The sequence below is a fragment of the Hypanus sabinus genome, chromosome 1, assembly GCF_030144855.1.
Source record: "Hypanus sabinus isolate sHypSab1 chromosome 1, sHypSab1.hap1, whole genome shotgun sequence".
NCBI lineage: Eukaryota > Metazoa > Chordata > Chondrichthyes > Myliobatiformes > Dasyatidae > Hypanus > Hypanus sabinus.
In genome coordinates, this window is record NC_082706.1 from 87,791,026 (window position 1) to 87,813,830 (window position 22,805).

At 37.7% G+C, this 22,805-nt stretch overlaps 1 protein-coding gene across 2 annotated transcripts in view; it reads left to right on the forward strand.

The window, feature by feature from the left end:
* Positions 1-22,805, forward strand: part of rttn (rotatin) — a 255,709-nt gene that overhangs the window by 149,099 nt on the left and 83,805 nt on the right. For both annotated transcript variants that reach the window (XM_059971494.1, XM_059971501.1), the window contains exons 30-31: positions 7,300-7,410; positions 18,567-18,725. In XM_059971494.1, the coding sequence (XP_059827477.1) occupies positions 7,300-7,410; positions 18,567-18,725 (270 nt within the window). The remainder of the gene's footprint in view (positions 1-7,299; positions 7,411-18,566; positions 18,726-22,805) is intronic.

The window sequence follows — 22,805 nt, forward strand, 5'->3', positions numbered from 1 at the left end:
TTTCAGCCACAGAGGAGAGAGCTAGATACTTTATTGATCCCAAAGGAAATTACCGTGTCACAGTAGCATTACAAGGGCACAGATATAAATATTAGAAGAGAAGTAGAAAGAGTAAAAATATGTTGCCACGAACAGGAGGTGGTTGAGGAGAATAATTCTACTTTGTGAAGAAAGTAGAGAGACCCTTCTGTAGTTACAACAGTCGCCATTCTCAACAATGGCCACATTTATTTTATCTCTATTGTCCATTGGCATATTGAACACTTGAAACTCAATTCTGTTTCTCTCTCCACAGAGAATTGCTTGATATTCTAGCTATTTCATGGAACGTTACAGCACACTGCAGGCTCTTTAGCCCAAGATGATTTCTTACATTTTCAGTTTCTATTCCTTTTCCATAAACATCAGATGAAAATGCAAAAACCCAAATAAAAAAACGAAAACTGGTAGCATCGCTGAAAAGTTCAGCTAAGAGTCAAACCTTGTTCCTGTGATTCAGACCTAACAATTGTTTGCTCTCACTAATCCCTGAGTCATTGAAAAGGGTAGAAATAATTACTAAAACTTGGTTATAAAATGGATTTTAGCAGTTATTAATATGGTGTGAAAGACTTTGGGACAATAAGATAATGCATACAGCTAGGTAACATAAACTTATACAGCCACCCCTTCTGCTTGCAATATCCATCCTGACCAGCAATTACCCATCTGCAATAATCTCACAAACAACACTTGTTTCTTAGATTTCTATTGTTATGGCTATTTAAGTACTCATCCAAACAATGATTAAATATTATGAGCGTACCCATAGCCCCTACCTTAATGATGCATGGTCTTGGCTTGACCTATCAATGATACCTCCCCCCCACCCCCACTGATGACACTCATCCTGCTGAGTTCTTAAAACAGTTTGTGTTTCTCCTCTAGATTCCAGTATCTGCTGTTCCAGAGATGTGAGGATTCAGATTCATGTTTATTTCATATTAACACGGAGTGAAATGTTGTTTCTGTTAACACCTAAGGCTATACTAGGGGCAGAGCCCACAAGTGTCTCCACACATCCTAAACAATAAAACAACAGCAGCAAAACAAATCTTTTTCTCCCTCCACCCCCTTCCCGTCCACCCTTACACACAGGTAGTCAATTTCCAGACATCTGATCGACCTTTGAGCTTCAATCTTCAATATCGACACTGAACTATAGCAAACTGTGTAGTTTGCCACACTGAGATATTAAGTAAACTCGGTAAGTTTAAAAGAATAAGATCACAAGACATAGGAGGAGAATTAGGCTGTTCCACCATTCAATCATGGCTTAAGTATTATTCCCCTAGAAGTACTCCTTTTCTCCTACCTTCTCCATGTAACCTTTGATGCCCTTACTAATCAAGAACTTATAAACCTCCACTTCAACCCTACCCAAAGACTTGGCCTCCACAGCCGTCCATGGCAAAGAATTCCACAGATTCACCACCTTCTATTTAAAGAAATTTCTCCTCAAATGTTTCCATTTATTATCAGAGAATATATGCAGTGTATAACCTTAAATACATAGTCTTCACAGACAACAAAGAAAAACAGAACCCCAAAAGAATGAACAACAGAAAAACGTTAGAACACCAAAGCTCCCTCTTCCCCTCCCCTGTGCAAGCAGCATCAACCCCCCAATCCATTTCAACAAAAAAAGCTTCAGCACCACCACCCAACAAGCAATAGCAAAGCACCCAAAGAGAGACCATGATCTGAAGTCTGCAAGAAGTATTGTTTACCCAATAGTTTAGCATGCCACAGTTTCTCTATCTATCTCGAGAGAGATGTCACACACTCCTTATCTCTGCTGTAAAGGGTCATCCATCTTTGTATTCTGAGGCTGTGCCATCTGGTCCTAGACTAAACCACTACAGGAAGCATGTTCTTCATGTTCACTCTAATAAGTGTAGATGAAAGAAAACCGGAATAATACAATGTCACAGCACAAGATGGGAGCAGTGATTGGTGAATGGCAAGGTGCACATTGCAATTGCAGTCAAAACAATTAAAATACCATGCACATCTCCAATCCATTGCCTAGGTGAGGTCATTGTTATTTTATGGCTATTGCTTTAGTTCATGTAAGGGATTTTAATGCATTTCGATCAGGTTCATACTGTGAAAGATAGCGCCATTAATTGATGAGTCAGTGTGCAGCTGCAACGGGAATCATCAAATATTCCTGTCTAGGATTACAACAGCTGAAACCCACAGTCTCAGCCATAGGTACCTGAGAAAGCAGCAATGTTTTAGGATGTTTAAAAAATCTATCAATATTCAAAATCAATAAAACTCAAATGGCAGCCTTTGGTTGCGAATGCAGTTTTCCTTTAAGAAAATGGAACCTTGATCGCTGCAGGTATGACTGAAACTTCCACTCTCAACTATCCTGCCAGCGAATGTACGGTCTCTGGGAAATAAAATTGAAGCTCTCAGGGCAAGATTGCTGTACCAAAGGGACATTAGGGACTGCTGTGTGCTCTGCTTTACATAAAGATGGGTTCACACTGGAGATTTCAGATGCAGCATTGCTGAAGCCTGAGAGTTTCACCATTCTCTGCATAGACAGGACAACTGAGTCTTTTAAAGGTGGAGGAGGTGGAGTATGTTTAAACTTTAGTGGTTCTGTCTCTGCCCTGCTCAACTGACCTGGAACATCTAGCGGTCAAATATCATCCATTTTATCTGCCAAGGGAGTTTTCGACCATCATCCTAGTAGCAGTGTACATTCCAAAACAGGACGACATTGGGCAGGCACTGGAAGAGTTGAGCAACATAATCAGCAGGCACAAAACAACACACCCTAATGCCTTCCCATTCACTGCAGGAGATTTGAACTAGCCCAGCTTGAAGAAGTCTTAGAACAACTGCTGCTAATTTATCACCTGTGGAACCAGAGGAGCCAATGCACTTGACCACTGTGATATCATCGTCGCAAATGCTTACCATACCATCCCACGTCCACACTTAGGAAAGTCTGATCATCTGTTTGTTCTTATACTCCCATGTATAGGCAGAGACTAACGATGATAGCACCAATGGTGAGGACCAAGAAGGTATGGTCAGGGGAGGCAGACGTATGCTTACAGAACTGCTTTGAGTTGGTAGATTGGACAGTATTCAGGGTTTCATCTTCAAGTCTGAATGAGTATACCACAGTTGTCACCAACTTCTTCAAGACTTGTCTGGATGAGTGTGTATCTTCAAAAACATACCAGACGTATCCAAACCAAAAGCTGTAGATGAACCATGAGATTTGTAGTTTACTGTGGGCTGGATCTGTGGCATTCAAGACCAGTGATCCAGAACTATGCAAGAAGTCCAAGTACGACCTTTCGAAGGCTAGTTTAAGTGCAAAGAAACAATTCCAATTGAGGTTAGAGACTGAATTAGATACACATCAGCTTGTCAGGGTTTGCAGGCTATTATATCCTACAAAACATGACATCATGAATGGCTGTGATACTTCACTCTTGGATGAGCCCAATGCATTGTATGTAAGTTTTGAAAGGGAGAATAAAACCACACCTGTGCGAATCTCTGCAGCATCTGGTGACCCTGTGATCTCTGGTTCAGAAGCCAATGTCAGAAAACTCGCAAAGCACCACGTCCTGATGGTGTACCTGCAAAGGCACTGAAAACCTGTGTGAACCAGTGGGCGGGTGTGTTCAAGAACATCTTCAATCTCTCACTGCTGCAGTCGGAGATTCCACATGCTTTAAAAAGGTGATGATTATACAAGTGCCGAAGAAGAACAGCATGAACTGCTTCAGAGACTATCGTCCAGTGGCACTTACATCAACTGTAATGAAATGCTTTGAGAGGTTGGTCATGGCTAGAATCAGCTCCTGCCTAAGGAACGACCTGGACCCACTGCAGATGCAATCTTACTGGCTCTCCACTCGCCTAGGATCATGTAGACAATAGTATTGCCTACATTAGGCTTACTGTTTATTGTCTACAGCTCAGTGTTCAACACAATCAAGCTCCAAAACCTGGGCCTCAGTACCTTCCTCTGCAGTAGGATGCTTGACTTCCACACTGAGACTACACTGTGTGTGGGGATCATTAACATTCGACACACGTTAAGTATGCATGCTTAGACCTCTGCTCTACTTTCTCTGCGCCACAATTCTGCAGCTAGGCACAGCTCAAACACTAGCTATGAAGTTGTTGTTGGCACAAATATTTTTGTCAGTATTTCAGATGGTGATGATAAGGCACGAAGTAGCGAGATAGATCAGTTGGTTGAGTGGTGTAGCAGCAACAATGTTGCACTCGATGCCAATAAGTCCAAGGAATTGATTGTGGACTTGATGAGGAAATTGAGGGAACACTCACCAATCTTCATTGAGGGATCAGAAGTGGGAAGGGTGAGCAGTTTCAAGTTCCTGGGTGTCAATATCTCTTAGGGCCTATCCTGGGCCCAACATATTGATGCAATTACAAAGGCATAACAGGAGTTTGAGCAGAATTGGTTATGTCACTGAAGACATTTGCGAATATACCATAGAGAGTATTCTAAGTGGTTGTATCACCTTCTGGTATAGAGAGGCCACCGAACAGGAACAGAAAAGCTGCAGTAAATTGTAAACTCAGTCAGCTCCATCATGGGCACTAGCTTCCACAGCATCCTGGACACCTTTGAAAAGCGATGCCTCAGAAAGGCAGCATCCGGAATGCATGACCTGGAATATGTGGTGAGTCCTTGATGGTTGCTGCTTTCTTGTGGTCGTGCTTCTTGTAAATGTACTCAGTGATGGGCAGACTGTGTACCTGAATGAGTACTGAAGACCTGTGCTAATTACTTAGTTGGATTGTTTACTGATATGTTCATAAGTCTTGTTTCAGCAGTCTGACATACCCACATGCTTCTATCAGGCTTCAGTTATACCAGTACCTAAGAAGAACATGTTAACCTGCCTCAATGACTATCGTCCAGTAGTGCTATGATGATGTGCTTTGCAAGGTGGGTCATGAACCATATCAACTCCTGCCTGAAGAGTGACTTGGATCAGCTCCAGTTTGTCTATCACAATGCATCAACAGCAGGTGCCATTTCATTGGCTCTTCACTCAGCTGTGGAACATCTAAACAATGGAGATGTATACATCAGGATGCTTTGTGACTACAGCTCAGCATTCAACAAAACTCCTGATAAAATTGTGACAACTTTTGCACTGAATCTTTGTATTGCTGAGATGGTAAGAGAGCTGAGTTGGAGGAATTCAAGTGAGGGTCACAATTTCTAGGCTATCACTGCCAGTAGTATCTAAGTTTTCCTCCCTTAATGTAGTGATTCTTAACCTACTTGCCAAAGAAGACTTCTTTTGCAAGACTATGAACTGAAAGGCTATGGCACATGACTTGGAACCCTACAGCATATCAAACAAGATAGCTTCCCATCGGTCTCAATGTCACTAAATGTATCTTTCCAGAGAATTTGTACTCGTCTGCCTTTTGCAGCCAAACTGTAATATTTCAGAAATGCAGCAGTAATTTTTCAGTTTAACTATAATTTGATCCATTTTTCTACCCCTAACCATTAGTTACACAATTCCATTATCACAATCTGTGAAAGATAGCTTTCACCTTTGTTAGGCAGGATATCATGCAGAACACGACTAAGTGCTGATGGAGCTTTTGATTCATTTCTCATTTTTAAAAAAATGATAGGTTATCCTTATTAATTTTTGATGATAATATAATTTTCATTAGTAGAATGGACACCATGCTGTTTTGCATTACAGTAGTGACCAGGGTACAAAATGTACTTCTTTTGCTTTTGAGAGCTCGTAACGTCCGGAGTTCATGAAAGTTGCTGTTGAAATCTTCATATTCCATATTTCAACAATTACTAATTAATGATCAATTATTAAGGAGACATAATACTACTGCTCATCCCTAGAGTATTCTGGGACTTTCATGACAACATTTGTGCTATTTATGTCAGGTTTCTGTCCAAATGTGGGAACTTGATACAAAATCAGATGAACTGTCTCAGGAGTTGCAGTATTTTGACATTTTTTTTGTGCATAGTGGATGATTCAATAGATTTTCCAGATAACATTACAGCACGTTACACGCGTTTTGAGCCACAGTGTAGTGCTGACTTTTTAACCAGCTCTAAGAACAGTCTAACCATTGCCTCTTCCATAGGCCTCCATTTCTCTATCATCTATGTGCCTACCAAATGCTGTTTTTGTAACTGCCTCTACCACCACCTATGGCAGAGCAATCCACACATTCACCACTATAAAAATCGTACCTCTGACATTCCCCCATACTTCCTCCAATCACCTTAAAATTATATTGATCTCTATCTCTTTATCATCTTGTACACCTCTATCAAATCACCTGTCACTCTCCTTCACTCCAAGGAGATTGCTCAACCTACCATCATAAGGCAACCCATCCTCATCATTCATGTGAGCCAAGCGGCTAGGTGTACTATGAAGGCCAGTTCAAGCTAATTTGGTTGCTAGGTTAACAGGCCATTCTTTAGGCACATATACCTTGCGAGGTTTAGAGATTATCACCATTGGTTTTCTAACTAGCCCTGCAAAGTACTATTCTGCAGAATGGACATTGAACATAGAAACTCGGAATTCATAATAAGGTTAGGGCCAAAGAGTTTTGTGATTTGTGAGTTCATTTAGGTGAAGTATGGCTTTAATGATGGGTGTAGCAAAATCTGGAATTGTTTATGTATTTCCTGTATGATGAGAAACTTAGTGAAAAAGCAACCAGAAACTAAAGGAATTACAGTGCTTCGTTTCCTTTAGATAAATCAACAAATTAGTTTACAGTTGGCTTTGTCTAAGGCTAAGCCATGGTAGTTAGATATATGAGCATCCATCAGTTTGTTCGGGTAGCATGGTAGCATAATGCTATTACGTCCCCAGTGACCCCAGGTTCAATTCTACCACTGTCTGTAAGAAGTTTGTACGTACTCCCTGTGACTGTGTGTTTCCTCCAGGTGTTCCAGTTTCCTCCCTCATTCAAAAAACTACAGATTAGTAGGTTAATTAGGCACATGGTAATTGGGACAGAAGGTCCTGTTACCACACTGTGTCTTTAAATAAGCTAAACAAAAAAATAATTCTAAGAATAACCAGTACAGATTTGAATCATCTGTGAAATAGGGTGCAAGTACTTTTTAGAAAATACATATGCATGTCTTTGTTTAGTTTAGAATCTACATATAATTCTAATAATACCATTGTAGTAAGGGAGTTTATTTCAGCTTTTATTTTATATCTGTTTTAGGATTGGATATCCATGTGGTCGTTGGTCTATGAACATAACAATGAGGATCACGTAGCTGCACAATTGGACCTAGCCTGGCTAATTCCTCTGTGGGTTGACCGAGACCCTGAGGTGTGTAAACTCTCTTGTACATGTCTATGTCTATCAATTTTCTTTTCTATCTTATGGACTTCAATCAAGTAATGCCTCAACTCTCTACATTTTCAGAATAGAATTTTTTTTCTTTCAACTCTCCTCGTGATCTAATCCTTTAAGTCTATGTATCATTCTGTTACATCAATGCTGCAGTCCTTTTAAGATCAACCTTTTCTTTCTAAGGTAAGATACTTGCAGTATTCCCGGTGTGGCCTAACAAGGGCTTTGTATAGCAGTACAAAACATGACTTCTGTTTCTCTAGATATCAAGGCAGCATTTTTATTCTGTCTATGGCTTTTTAATAGACTCCAGAGTTCCTTTAGAACTCCACTATCTGTGGCTTTTATTATTGCATCAGTATCTAGTATGAAGGGGCTGCAGCAAAGGATCAGAGATAGCTGCAGCAGGTTGTAAATACAGCCAGCTCCTTCGTGGGCACTAGCCTCCCCAACATTGAAGGTATCTTCAAAAGGCGATGTGTTAAATAAGGCAGCATCTATCATTAAAGATCTCCCACACCCGGACTCTTCATTACTGCAATCGGGGAGGAGGTACAGGAGCCCAAAGATACACACTCGACATTTTAGAACAGCTTCTTCTGCCCCAACACCTCCCACCCCCATCATATTTCTGAAAAGTTGATGAAACCATGAACACTACATCATTGTTTTTGCTCTCTCTTTTCATTACTTATTTAACTTTATTGTAATTGATGGTATATTTTATGTATTGCACTATACTGCTGCTGCAAAACAATAACCTTCTCGGCATGTATCAGTGGTGATAAACCTGATTCTAATTATTTAGAAGGTAGCATGTTCTTTTTTTAAAAGTCAGAGTGGATGGCATCTCCTTTTCTTCCAAGGCCACTGTTTTGCCCATTCACACAAACTTTTAGAATCACCCTTTCAACTGAATTATTCTATTCATGTGCTCACCACCTTTCTTTGTGTCTTAAGGCAACTTGAATATATGACTTTCATTCCCATCAATTAAGTCATTTATAAATAGAGCTGCAGTTCTATTGAAGATCTTTCAAGCTGCCAGCTGACATGCTATAATAGTACAAGTATCTGCCCATTACCTCCCTTTTCCTATTTCTGGCTGCCTCCTATCCAGGTCAAAAATTTATCTTCTGCTGTAGAGAACAGATTCTTATTTCTAATAAACCAAAACAATTTATGAACTTTATTTCTCCTCTTGTATAGAGAGAGAGGTGACAATATTTGTTTATTTCCTGCTGAAGAAAGTCATTTTGCCATTAAGTGTTCATTTGTGGTGTTACTGAAATACAATATATTTGTTAGTTCCAGATTTGCTGTTAAGTCAGAAGATTCTGGGTGCATTTACCAGGCTAGAAGCCTGGTCACAAAATCCTAGGTCACAGCTTTCTAGTGGTGTACTAAAAGAATGCTTTAGAAAAACTTGTTTGTTCTTCAAGCTAGACACAAGTTAATTCAGGCCCCATTCAGATTGAAACAAGAGGAATTATATTGATGGATGAGGGGGGTGGAGTTTCAAGATGGCGACGTAGACATCTGTCTTTTAGGCGCTCTTCATTTTTTAAGCTATAATCACCCTTTAATCAAATCTTTTCGTACTTAATTACATGGGTTGATATTTACGATTTATTTCTTAAAAATAACACTGGATTTAATTTTTTTAAACCTAAAATGTCTGTACCTAAGAAATCATCTAAAGACCCTATAACTCTCGATGCAATCTCCAGTCTTCTGGATACTAAACTGGATACTAAACTTGCAAGTCTGGAAAACAAACTTACTGCGAAAATGTCGGAGCTTGAAGAAGTCGTTAAATCATTTGATATCAAGCTTCAATCGCAGGCAGCAGATATTGAACGGCATGAAGAAAAGTTTGCGGCTCTTGACAAGATAATTTGTGAAAAAATACGTACAATCGAAACTTTGGAGGAGAAGGTATGGTTGACCGCTAAAATAGTGGAACAGTATAAGTTTAAAATCACCGATCTTGAAAACCGGTCTCGCAGACAGAATTTGCGTATTATTGGATTTCCCGAAAATGTTGAGTCTGGTGACTTAACTGAATATTTCTCTAATTTATTGTGGGAAATTTTTGGCGAGGGTGCTTTGCGGGTTAAACCTACTATTGACCGTGCCCACAGAGTTTCGAGATTTTCGGCTGCGAAAGACAAGCCACGAGCTGTGATTGTCCGTCTCCATTATCCTCGGGAGAAAGAGCTTTTAATTCGATTAGCTCGTCAGAAAGGTATGATTTCTTACAGAAACAACAAGTTTTGTATTGTTGAGGATTATTCATTCGAGGGAATGAGGGCGAGAATCGCTTTTAAACCGGTGATGGCGGAGGTTCATTCGATTGGACTTAGACAAGTTTTAAGATATCCAGCGAATCTCAGAATTACGTTGAGCGACAACAGTCAGCGTTTCTTTAATACTCCGGAAGAAGCGAAGAAATTCGTTGAAGAATATCGCTCTTCTAGTACAACTTGAACTATGTGTTATGTGGAAGAACTTTTGGAGAGAAGATGCCATTCCGTTTTAGGCTTTAACTTATGAAGCTGCGGTATAGCTTTTTATTTTGGTCTGTAGACCTGGTTTTTTTTTTATTATCATGATTTACAGATGCTCTTTTAACTTTACTATAATGTCTTTTTTCTTAATTATTTTTTTTTTCCTCTGGATTAGATATACATGTTAAGACTTTGTAATAATGATTTATTTTTTAAGATGTCGTTTCTTTTTCCCATAAGACTTTGCTTTCAGTAAGCGCTTATTTGCCTGTATTTGAGAATGGGACGAATGATTTGAATTTTTGAACCTTTTTTTATATATATATTGTATGGTTATTGAACCCTTTTTTAATTTTATTTTGATAACCTTTTTTTTAAAAAAAAAAGATTGGTGAATTTACATTTATATTTTGTAATATGGTCCTTTCAAAATGTCGTTTCTTCTTCCCATAAGTCTCTGTTTTTGAAACGTCATTTCCTTATATTTGAATATGGAATTTTTTTTAAAGGCATATTACACTATTTCAAACTTCAATGGTTATCCTTTTTTTATTAATGATTTTTTTTGCTTTTTTATATTATTTTTTCATTTTGATTGATATATATTTTTTCTGTTTACAACCCTGTATTTATATCTGGGTGTTATATAGTTTCTGTTTTCTTTCTTTTCATGAAGTCGCCATCTTGAAAATGGGGGTAATATTAGTGTTAGTTTGTGCGCCTGCCGGTTGGCTTTTTTTCATGGGGTTGGGGGAGGGGGTAGGGATCTTTTTTCACACTTTTGCTTTTTATTTTTTTGCTTTTAGTTTATGGGCCGACTTTAAATTATTAATATTGTTGAGGTGTCATGTTTTCCGGTTGCTCCTGAATCATTTTTCCTTCTTCCTGAATTATGGGTTACGTGTCTTTTTAACCTTTTATGATATGCACAACTAGTATTGGCATGATGGATAAGTCTATTAACTTTATCTCCTGGAATACTAATGGTTTAAATCATCCAATGAAACGTAAAAAAATATTTAAAGTATTCCATAGACTTAATGCTAATATTATTTTTGCACAGGAGACCCATATTAGGAGGGAGGATAATCAACGCTTTTTTAGGTTCTGGAAAGGTCAACAATATCACTCGAATTGTACCACCAAAATTAGGGGTGTGTCTATTTTTATAGACCCCTCAATTTCGTTTACACATCATGAAATTATTTCTGATCCATAGGGCAGATTTTTGTTGATAACTGGTTCACTTTTCAATCGAAAAGTGGTTCTAGGTAATATTTATGCTCCAAACTTTGACTGCCCTGAATTATTTAAATGTTTATTTATTTCCCTTCCTAATCTAAATGAATATATGTTGATAATGGGTGGAGATTTCAATTGTTGTTTGAATCCTTCGATGGATAGATCTAAACCTATTCAAATTCTTCCGAATAGATCAGCCTTACTTATTAATTCTTCTATGGTTGATTCGGGAATTACTGAATTATGGCGGTTTTTGAATCCTAAATATAAAGAATTTTCGTTTTTTTCACATGTATATCACAGTTATTCTAGAATTGATTATTTCCTTATTGATCATCATTTATTAACAGATGTTATTGATTGTAAATATGATTCTATTGCTATTTCGGATCATGCACCTTTGAAGTTACCTATCAAGATTTCGGACTTTTCCAATAATACTAGATCTTGGAGACTTAACGCTACTTTGCTTCAAGATCCAGAATTCATCACCTACATAAAACAGCAAATTGACTTGTTTTTCTCAACAAACTATACTGAAGAAATTGACAAAGGAATACTTAGGGACTCTTTTATCCGTGGACAAATTATCTCATATTCCGTTGGTAAAAGAAAACAAAGATATTTAGATATCGCTTTATTAGTGGACAAAATTAAAGAAATTGATAAGATTTATTCCGTGACTCCTACCAAAGAACTTTATAAGAAGAGAGTTGAGCTTCAAATGGAGCATAGCTTATTATTATCTTCTTCAATTGAGAATCAATTAATTAGGACTAGGGCTCAATTTTATATCCATAGTGATCGAACTGGTAAATTATTAGCTAACCAATTAAAAGCTATCTCGACTAAGCGACAAATTATTAAAATTCGTAAACAAGACGGTAATCTGACTACTGATCATAAAGAAATCAATAACACTTTTCAAGATTTTTATAAATCTTTATATCAATCAGAATTTGATGGCGATCTGTCCATGATGGATAACTTTTTTAACAATTTGAATATTCCCAAACTGACAGATGAAGATCGTAGCTTGTTTGATGCTCCTATTTCTTTGGCCGAAATAGGAGAGGCTATCTCATCAATGAATTCAGGGAAAGCTCCTGGTCCTGATGGCTATATTATAGAATTTTTTAAAACTTTTTCTTCTTTGCTTTCCCCTTGGTTATGTGAAATCTTTAATAATGCATTTGTTAAGAAGAGATTACCTCAGTCTTTTTATGAAGCTACTATCTCTCTAATTCTTAAAAAAGATAAGGATCCCACTTTATGTGCATCTTATCGCCCTATATCACTATTAAATGTAGATTCTAAGATTCTTACAAAAATTTTAGCTATTAGGTTAGAAAAGGTACTATCACAGATTATTTCAGAAGACCAAACTGGTTTTATTAAGAATCGGTATTCCTTTTTTAATATTAGAAAATTGATTAATATAATTTATACCTCGTCACCCACAATTCCAGAATGTGTTATTTCACTAGATGCTGAAAAAGCTTTTGAATGGGTATACTTATTTAATGCTTTGAGATATTTTAATTTTAGTCCTAATTTTATATCATGGATCAAACTAATATATCATAAACCTGTTGCTTCTGTTCTTACAAATAATTACAGATCTTCTTTTTTTCAATTATCTCGTGGTACGAGACAAGGTTGTCCCTTAAGTCCTTTATTGTTTAATATTGCATTAGAACCTTTAGCCATTGCTATTCGTGAATCTCCTAATATTTTTGGTATTACCCGCAATGAGAAATTATACAAGTTATCACTTTATGCTGATGACTTGTTGTTATATATTTCTGATCCTGACAGGTCTATTCCCGCTATTTTATCCTTGTTGGCTCAATTTGGTAGTTTATCTGGTTATAAACTAAACTTGAATAAGAGTGATTTATTTCCTTTAAACGCGCAAACTTTATTGAATGAAAGGATACCATTTAAAGTTGTTAATGATAACTTTATCTATTTAGGTATAAAAATTACCAAGAAATATAAAGATTTATTTACATTGAATTTTTTACCTACGCTACATCAAATTCAACAACTTACTACAAGATGGTCTCCATTATCCTTATCATTAGTTGGTCTGATTAATGCTATTAAAATGATGATTCTACCGAAATTTTTATATTTATTTCAAGCTTTACCAATTTTTATTCCTAAATCTTTTTTTGATAACGTTGACTCAAAAATTTCCTCATTTGTGTGGCAAAATAAAAATCCTAGGTTAAGTAAAAGGCAATTACAAAAATCTAAAAAAGATGGTGGTTTAGCTCTACTTAACTTTAGATTTTACTATTGGGCGAATAATATTCGTAACTTAATTTATTGGAAATCAGATTTGGATTCACCATTGTGCCCACAGTGGGTAAATTTAGAATGCAATGAGGCACAGGGATATTCTCTATTCTCCGTTCTGGCTTCTTCTCTCTCTGCCAATTTAGTTAAATTTAATAAACAGATATCCAACCCTGTTGTCAAACATACATTACAAATTTGGTTTCAATTTCGTAAATTTTTTACTCTGAAAAACTTTGCTCTTGATAGCCCTATTTTACTTAATTTTTTTTTCAAACCTTCTTTGACAGATCAAGCTTTTAGCATATGGAAAAGGAAAGGTATAAAATGCTTTCGTGATCTTTTCTTTGAAGGTAGTTTGATGTCTTTCGACCAACTTTCCAACAAATTTGAGTTACCTAAATCTAACTTTTTTAGATATCTACAAATCAGAAATTTTTTACATAAAATTCTACCATCCTTCCCCAATTCAACTTCAATGGACTTTTTAGGTATGATTTTTACCTTAAATCCCTATCAGAAGGGATTAGCGGCTTTTATTTACAATATGATTATGAAGATACAACCAGAAATATCAGGTAGAATTAAACAAGAATGGGAAAAAGAACTTCAATGTAATATATCAATAGAAAAATGGGAAAAAATTTTACAAATGGTTAATTCTTCTTCTATATGTGCTAAACATGCTTTAATACAATTTAAAATTGTACATAAAGCTCATATGTCTAAAGATAAACTTGCTCGATTCTACTCTCATATTAACCCTCAATGTGACAGATGTCATTCAGATGTGGCTTCATTGACCCATATGTTTTGGTCATGTCCCACCTTATATAATTATTGGAAGGACATATTTGCTACCAATTCCTCAATTTGGAATATCAATTTACAACCTCATTTTATTACTGCAATTTTTGGTATACCAAATGAGGATGGTAATCAGTTTTCCCCTTCAATTAGACGAATGATCGCTTTTGTAACATTAATGGCCAGAAGGTCTATATTGCAAAATTGGAAAGAAGTAAATCCTCCTACCACATTTCAGTGGCTCTCTCAAACTATTTCTTATATGAGCTTGGAAAAAATTAGAAGCACTATTTTTGACTCATCAGTTAAATTTGAAGAAACTTGGGGACCGTTCATTCGACATTTTCATATGAATTAATTTGACCTCTCCCAGACCTTCTCTCTGCTTATTCTTGTTCTGGTATGGAGTTCTGGAGTTTTTGGCACTATCATATATAAATAAACTGTTATTATTGCCCATGTTAGTTTAGTTTAGTATTTTTTTTCTCAATATATATTTTTGCTTGTATTTTCATAATTTTTTCTTTTTCTTTTGATGATTATTTTTATTTTTTTCATATAATTATTATAGGCTTGATTGATAATGTACTATGTTTTCCTATTGATATTTTAATAGGATATTGTTATCCTATTATTAATTTAATTTCAAGTCTAATGCATTTATAACCTATTCATTATTATGTTATGTTTTCTTATATATATGAAATTCAATAAAAAGATTGAAAAAGAAAGAAAGGATGAGGAGATGGTGGTGAAAATCACTGTTTTGTTAACCTTTGCAGAGAAGAACAGCAAAAGAAAGTGAGGGAGTGTGGGTGAGAAGTATTAGACATCTGGTGGGTACATTGAGTGATAGGGATCAGAGTGTGGGTGTCTGAGTAAAAGGGGGAAACCAAGAATGTGTCAGTGAGTGTAAGATGAAGGAGAATCAAAGACTGTGTAATTGATAACCACAAGAGGTTCTGAAGATGCTAAAATCTGGAGAGAGAGTGAGAGAGAGAGACAAAATGCTAAAGGAACTGAGCAAGTCAGGCAACATATATGAGGAGGAATAAACAGTCAACCTTTTGGTATTATTGAAGGGTCTTGGCCCAAAACATCTACTGTTCATTCCCTCCACCCACCACCTTAATCTGGCTTCTTTACCACTTCCACTCCTCTCAATTCCCAATGAAGGGTCTCTGTCCATAATGTCAACTGTTTATTCCTCTCCATAGATGCTGGTTGACATGCTGAGCTCCTCCAACATTTGGTGTGTGTGTTGCTCTGGGAGTTATCCCCACTAAATTGATCTGTATTTTAAAATAGTGCTTACAATTAATTATCTGGTCGTCATCTTATTCCTAGTTATGTGTGTTTGCTTTGCAGAGGTTTCTGTCTGCTTTCTGCATGGTATCAGTTCCAACACTTTACTGTACAGGTAGCAAAGTACTCTTAACTTAAAGCATAGAACATGAAACAGGCTCCTTGGCCCGTGATGTCTGTAGTCACCATGATACAAATTTAAACTGCACGTGGTCTCTGTCCCTCCATTGCTTCCTGTTCATTTCTCTGTCTAAATGCTTACTGTCATCGATTCTGTCACTTCTGGCAATTAATTTCATACATCTGTCACTCTCTGTTTTTAAAAAATGTTTGCTTCACAGATCTCATTAGAGAATACTAAATAGAAGCAGGAGTCAGCCATCTGGCCCTTCAAGCCTGCTCTGCCATTCGCTAAGATGATGGCTGTTCTGGCCGTGGTCTCAGCTCTGCTTTGCTGCCTTTTCCCCATGACCCTTACTTCCCCTGTTATGCAAAATATATCTAACCATATCTTAAATATATTTAATGAGGTCATTTCCATGGGCAGAAAATTCCACAGATTCACCAGTCTTTGGGAAAAGCAGTTTTTTCTCAGCTCTCTCCTGTATCTATTCCTCTGAATCTTAAGGCTCTAACCGCTAGTTCTAGTCTCACCAACCAATGGAAACAACTTTCCTGCCTCTATCCCATTAACACAAGTGGTCTTGTCCTCACCTGCCATCACTTTCATAACATCTCTCTTTGGCATGTTAGATGTGTTCTGCACCCTGACTTTTTAAATTTTTCCCCTTTCACTTTAAAACTATTCCCTCTGGTATTTGATATTTCCAACCAGGGGATAAAAAGACTTAGGATCTCAAAGTTCAAAATAAATTCATTATCTAAGTACATATATGTCACCATCCACAACTCTGAGATTCATTTTCTTGCGGGCATACTCAGTAAATGCATCATAGAATAATGATGAAAGACAGCACTAACCGGGCATTCAACCAGTATGCAAAAAAACACAAACTGTGCAAATACAAAAAGAAAGAAAGAATAATAACTAATAAATAATAAATATTGAGAACATGAGCTGAAGAGTACTTGAAAGTGAGTCTTAAGGGTTGGTTAAGGGGTAATAATTGTTACTGAACCTAGAGTTGTGAGTCCTGCAGCTCCTGTATCACCTTCTGAATGGCAACAGCAAGAAAAGAGCATGACCTGTATGGTGGGTGTCCCCAATGACGGATGCTACTCTCTTGCAAGAATGCTCCATGTAGAAGTGCTCAATGGTGGAGAGTGCTTTAGCATGATGGACTGGGCTGTATCCACTACTTTTTATGCGACTTTCCATTCAAGGACGTTGGTGTCTTCATACCTGGCTGTGACGCAGCCAGTCCATATACTTTTTACTACAGATCTATAGAAATTTGTCAAAGTTTACCTTAACTATGCCTCTTTTAAGTTGATATACTTCCATCAGGTCATCCCTCAGCCTCCAATGCTCCAGAAGGAGGATTCCAAGTTTATGCAACTCCTCCTTTTAGCTAATGCTCTCGAGCCCAGTCAGCATCCTGGTGAATCTCTCAGATCTCTCTGGTGGCTCTCTCTCCAAAGGCTCCACATCCTTTATGTAATGCAGCAACCAGAGTTGCACTCAATATTCCAAATCTAACTTCAACAGAAGTTTTATGCCATTGTAAAATTACTTCCTGACTTATGTCCAACACTCCAACCAACGAGGGCAAGAATGCTATCCATAACTACCACCCTATCTACATGCTTACCATTTTTAAGAAGCTTTGGCTTTGCACCCCAAGATACCTCTGTACATTAGTACTTTCAAGGGTCCTACTGTTTACTGTATACTTCCCCTTTGATCACACACTTGTTTGGATTAAACTTTAACTGTCATTTCTCTGGTGATATATCTATATCCTGTGTAGTCCCTGAGAACCTTTCTCACTATCCACAGTTCTGCCAATTTTTGTGTTGTCTGCATAGTTACTAACCACCTATTGTTTATGTTCATCTAAGTCGCTTGTGTATATAGCAAACAAAAGAGGTCTAAGCACTGACCCTAGTGGAACACTATTGGTCGCAGTCCTCTAGTCAGAATAACACCTACAACCACTATTGTCTGCCTCTGTGACAAAGCCAATTTTGAATCCAGTCTACAAGTCATCCTGTGCCCTAATTCTTTTGCATCAACTTAGTTTTTTTTATTCTTTATTCTTTAATGTTTGTAATTTTGTTGTATGTTGTGCATGCCAACAGGCCACAGCAAATTGTTAATATGTGTAAATGTATATGGTGAGTAAAATTGGTCCTTGATCCCTGGGGAAGGACTTGTCAAAATCTTTATTTAACTCCATGTATAAAGATCCATTGCCTTATCTTCATAAGTCATTTTTGTAACATCTTCAAAAAAATCTGTAAGGTTTGACTTCTCCTGCACAAGGCCATGTTGATTATCCCTATTATGTCTATGGTTTTCCGGATACAAGGAGATTCCATCTCTAAGAATCATTTCCAGTAATTTCTCCACCATTGATTTAAGGCTCTCCAGCATATGATTTCCTAGTTTTCTCATAGTGGCCTTCTCAGACAGAGGAGCAACATTGGCTATTCTCCAATATTTTAGGACAATTTCTGTAGATAAGGAGCGTACAACTATGTCCTTCATGGCCCAAACAATCTCTTCCTTTGCCTCTCAATAACCTGGGTTATATTCCATTGGGCCCTTGGGAACTATCTAGCTTTAAGGTTTTGAAGTCATGAAAAGTAAACTCAGTGGCAGATCAATATGTTGATAGCCCATTTAAATGAACCTTATTCATATCTGTTACATTTTTATATATTTCTATTCATGCCATTCATTTGAAATATACATATATGTGTTTTGCGAGTGCTAAGACCATTGTAAAATTTTTGAACAGTGCCTGCTGTATGAATTAGTTTCTGTTTGAATTTTGCTAGGTTCGTTTTGGCAGCTTGGGCATTGGATCAGCATTAACACTGGTAGAAGGTGGCTGTGTTGCATTGGCAGCCAGCTGTCAAAACATTTCTGGAGGTTTATGGGGTACACTGCTAAATATCCTTCTAGACCAATCAGAGTGCAGTATGGTTCGTAAAGAGGTAAGCAGTTCTTCTAATTATACAGAGTAAATACCTATCCTATCATTTGGCTCCTACCCAACATTGTCAGCTTTTCACAGCAAAAAAGCATATTCATAATTAGGCTGACTTCTATGAACTACACATAGTGGCCACTTTAATAGTTACCTTCTGTGCCTAATAAAGTGGCTACTGAGTGTATGTTTGTTGTCTTCTGCTGTTCAATGTGTTATATGTTCAAAGGTTTTCTTCTGCACACTACTGTTGAAACACGTGGTTATTTGGGTTACTGTTGCCTTCTTGTCAGCTTGAACCAGTCTGGCCGTTTTCCTCTGCCCTCTCTCATTAACAAGGTATTTTTTCACATATAACTGCCACTCATTGGATGTTTTTAGCACTATTCTCTGTAAACTGTATCAACTGTTATGTGTGCAAATCCCAGGAGATCCATCAGTTTCTGAGATACTCAAACCACCCCATTTTACACCATCAATCATTCCACGGTCAAAGTCACTTAGATCATAACTGAACCTCTATGTATTTTATGCTTTTATGTATTCAGTTGTTACCACATCATAGGGTCATTGATATTTGCATTAATAATCAGTTGTACCATATAAAATGGCTGTTAACTGTAATTTGGCCCCTACCCAACACTCAGCTTTTCACAGTAACAAAGCAACTTTATAATTTGGCTATCTTCTATGAACTATAATCTTGTACCTTCGTATGTACAATTACAAGCAATTACTCTTAACAGTGATGAAGGACTTCAGAAACATGCAGGGGCCATTAAGGTCAAGGTGGAGGTTCCAGATAAAGAGCAATTAAACCAAGACCTCAATAGTGGAGCTAATCTGGTAGAAGATGAGGAGGAAGTCTGCAGCATTGAAGGTCCCCAGTTGTCTTACATTCCATGCTGCTGGTGTCTGACCACTAATTTGTCAAGGACCGTGTGGTGGCTGGCCATGCATCAGTCTCTGCATGTTAAACCAAGTCACACACACAGGTGTTATCCATTAAGTGAATCGACCCTAACATACCTGATAATGTGGATCCATAAACTGTTGTGAAATTAAAGGAGTTGCCTTTACCCCAAAAGGTAGATACAGGAAGGAAAATAATACTTTGTGTTGTAATAGCAAGAGACTCCCATGAATTTTCTGCCTCTAGCTCGAGATGGGCTTCAGCCAAATTCAACATCACAAAGTAGTGACCACCATTCAGTTTTGTACCAGCAGTGAGTAGTGGCGTGTGTCCAAAGCTGTAATGAGACCAGTTGAGAAGTCTGCACACAGCCTCACTGTACTGTTGGCTTTCTTGATAATGGCTTTTGGAGCTACCCAGTGTGAATAGTTGGCAGCTTGTTTCTGGCAATCTAGCTCTTGCTCCACAACTGGTAAGACAGCTTATGGTACCAATCCTTTGCGACAGAAGACTAGCTTTGTGTCTGGATGGAGATGGAATTCTGCTTCCAGTTCAGTGCAACTGCCTAAGCCTTCTTGAAACACTGTTGCATAGCACTGTTGCTGCTGTTGTATGATCTCACATACTGATGTTGGTATGGCATTGACTGAAATTATTTGAATGGCCTGTGTTTCCATACAGACCTCATCCAGAGGGATGCTCCAGAGATCGAGCTTGTCCATTTAGTCAATGCCAAAAACATTCAGATCTGGCTGGGCTGTTAGGCAATATACGCCATTGACTTGGTTACCATGCAGTGCAGTTTGCCAGTCAGCTGGACTGTTCCACCTGATGCACTGCAAGCAGAGTGATGAGTTGATTTGAAAAGTTGGTGACTCAAGTCCTGCTCTGTGCATTTGGAGTTGTAGTTTGACCAACTAATTGTTGACAAATATGTGGATGTATCAACTCTTGGGAGTGAAGTCAACTTCGAACATGATCATTAAACTCCTTGTAGATTTTGATGGCTTTTGAAACTTCTTGGCCTTGTGTTTCACTGACTTAGAAGACCGTGAAGGATACCAAAAGCCTTCTTTGTGACTCGAGTTGGCATTTGCAGCAAGTGTATTTCTTGTATTGGCAGTTTCTTGTGTAATGCCATGTACCACAGTCCCAATCAGCTGTGTTTGGCCACTTGAAAACCTGCTGAGTGATGATGTCTGAGTCATTAGAAGCTGCATTGACGTGGTTCTGGTTAACCAGGTTGAAATCATGTTTCAGGTTGATAAACCGCTGATACTCTTGAGTAACAGTTTGTAGAATCATATTAGGGTCTTGATTGAGTCTGGCTACGATCCATTTGCGAATTTCTGCATCGCCGGGTGCCCAAGCACCTACACTCCATCCACTAGAAAAAGTGGGATCTCCCTGTGGCCACCCATTTTAATTCCACTTCCTATTCCCATTACGATATGTCTATCCATGGCCTCCTCTATAGTCGCGATGAGGCCGGCCACACTCAGGTTGGAGGAACATCACCTATTATTCCAACTGGGTAGCCTCTAATCTGAACATCGATTTCCTCGCCTTCACCATTCCCCATCTCTTTTTCTCTTTTTCCCTGTCTCACCTTATCTCCTTCCCTGCCCATTGCCCCCCCCCCCGATGCTTCTTCCCCTTTTTCTTTCTTCCATGGCCTTTTGTCCTCCCCAATTGGATTCAGCCTTCTTCAGCCCTGTATCTTCTTCACCAATCAAATTCCCAGCTCTTTACTTTATTCCTTCCCCTTCCGATTTCACCTATCACCTTGTGTTTCTGCCTGCCCTCCCGCCTCCTTTTAGCTCTACTCCCCATCATTTTTCCTCCAGTCTTGCTGAAGGATCTCGGCCCAAAACATCGACTCTACTCTTTTCCATAGGTACTGCCTGGCCTGCTGAGTTACTCCAGCATTTTGAGTGTGTTGCTTGGATTTCCAGCATCTGCAGATTTTCTTTGTGATTGAATAGTGGAGAAGTCTTGATGGGCCAAATGGTGTAATTCTGCTCCTACGTCTTATGGTCTTTTATTTGTAATTAATTTAGGTCACTTTGTAGAGATCTATTTTCAATTTGACACAAGAGTCTTTTTCTGTTGATCGGTGTCAAAAAGCCAAATTAAATCCACTGTGATTCTATGTTGTAAAGCAATAAAACATTTAAAAAGTTCCAAGTGGGAGTAAATACCTTTTATAAGCACTGTGTATGTCAAATGACTCAATGGGCATTGTATTTTTCTTCTAAACTTCCTTGAAGTAGTCAAAATATGGTCTAACAGTATATCTTGTTTTGCATAGTATTAGATAAAGTTCCATTATCAAAGATGTTTTTTTCCAAGTTGTGAAATTACCTAAGGTTTGCAATAAATAGCTCAATTAAAAATAACTAAAACAGTGATGTTCAGACAGTGCCAAAATTGCTTCTCTAGGCAGTGAAGTCCCATGCAGACTTTGCAGAAATAGTCATTTTTAGATTGTTTTCTGAAAGTTTCGGTACACTTTACCGATTCAATAGTTGGGTAGAGAAGTGACATTTAGAATATGTATTACTATTTATTGGGATTTAGCAAATAGCAAAGAGATGTAATTTTGGGGAGAAAAATAAACAAAATACAGAATAATAGTCTAGTTTAGCTTGGTGAATTGCCCTTAAGAGCATTTAAGTTCAAGTTAAAGATGGTTGGTCATTCTAGTGTAAGCTTTTGTTTTATATTTTTAAATGTTTTGTGGAATGTTGTGCCAAGTTCCTTTCAAAATGATGTTAAAGGATAATAAGATCCATGCAAGTTTTTTTTTATTGCTGCACATCAGTGCAGATGTAAAAATGGATAATCTAATCTATTTTTAAAAAATCAATGAATTTGATTATGGCGAAAGTCTTTAAAATGCCACAAGTCTTGATTGCAATGGATGGAATTAGACTCTTTAATGTAAATGTTGACTGAAGTCTAGAAGTATACTGAAAATCCAAGATAAAGCTGTAGATGCTGGAAATCCTTTTTGCCTCAGGCATTTTCTGCTTGTGGAGTATAATGAGTAAAGTGGAATAGATTTAACATGAGAAATAAAGCTAAGAGGATGCCACAGAGCACCTTGAGTCTGCTCTACCTTTCAATAATATACCTGATCTGAATTGGCCAAACTCCACTTTCCTTTGTGAT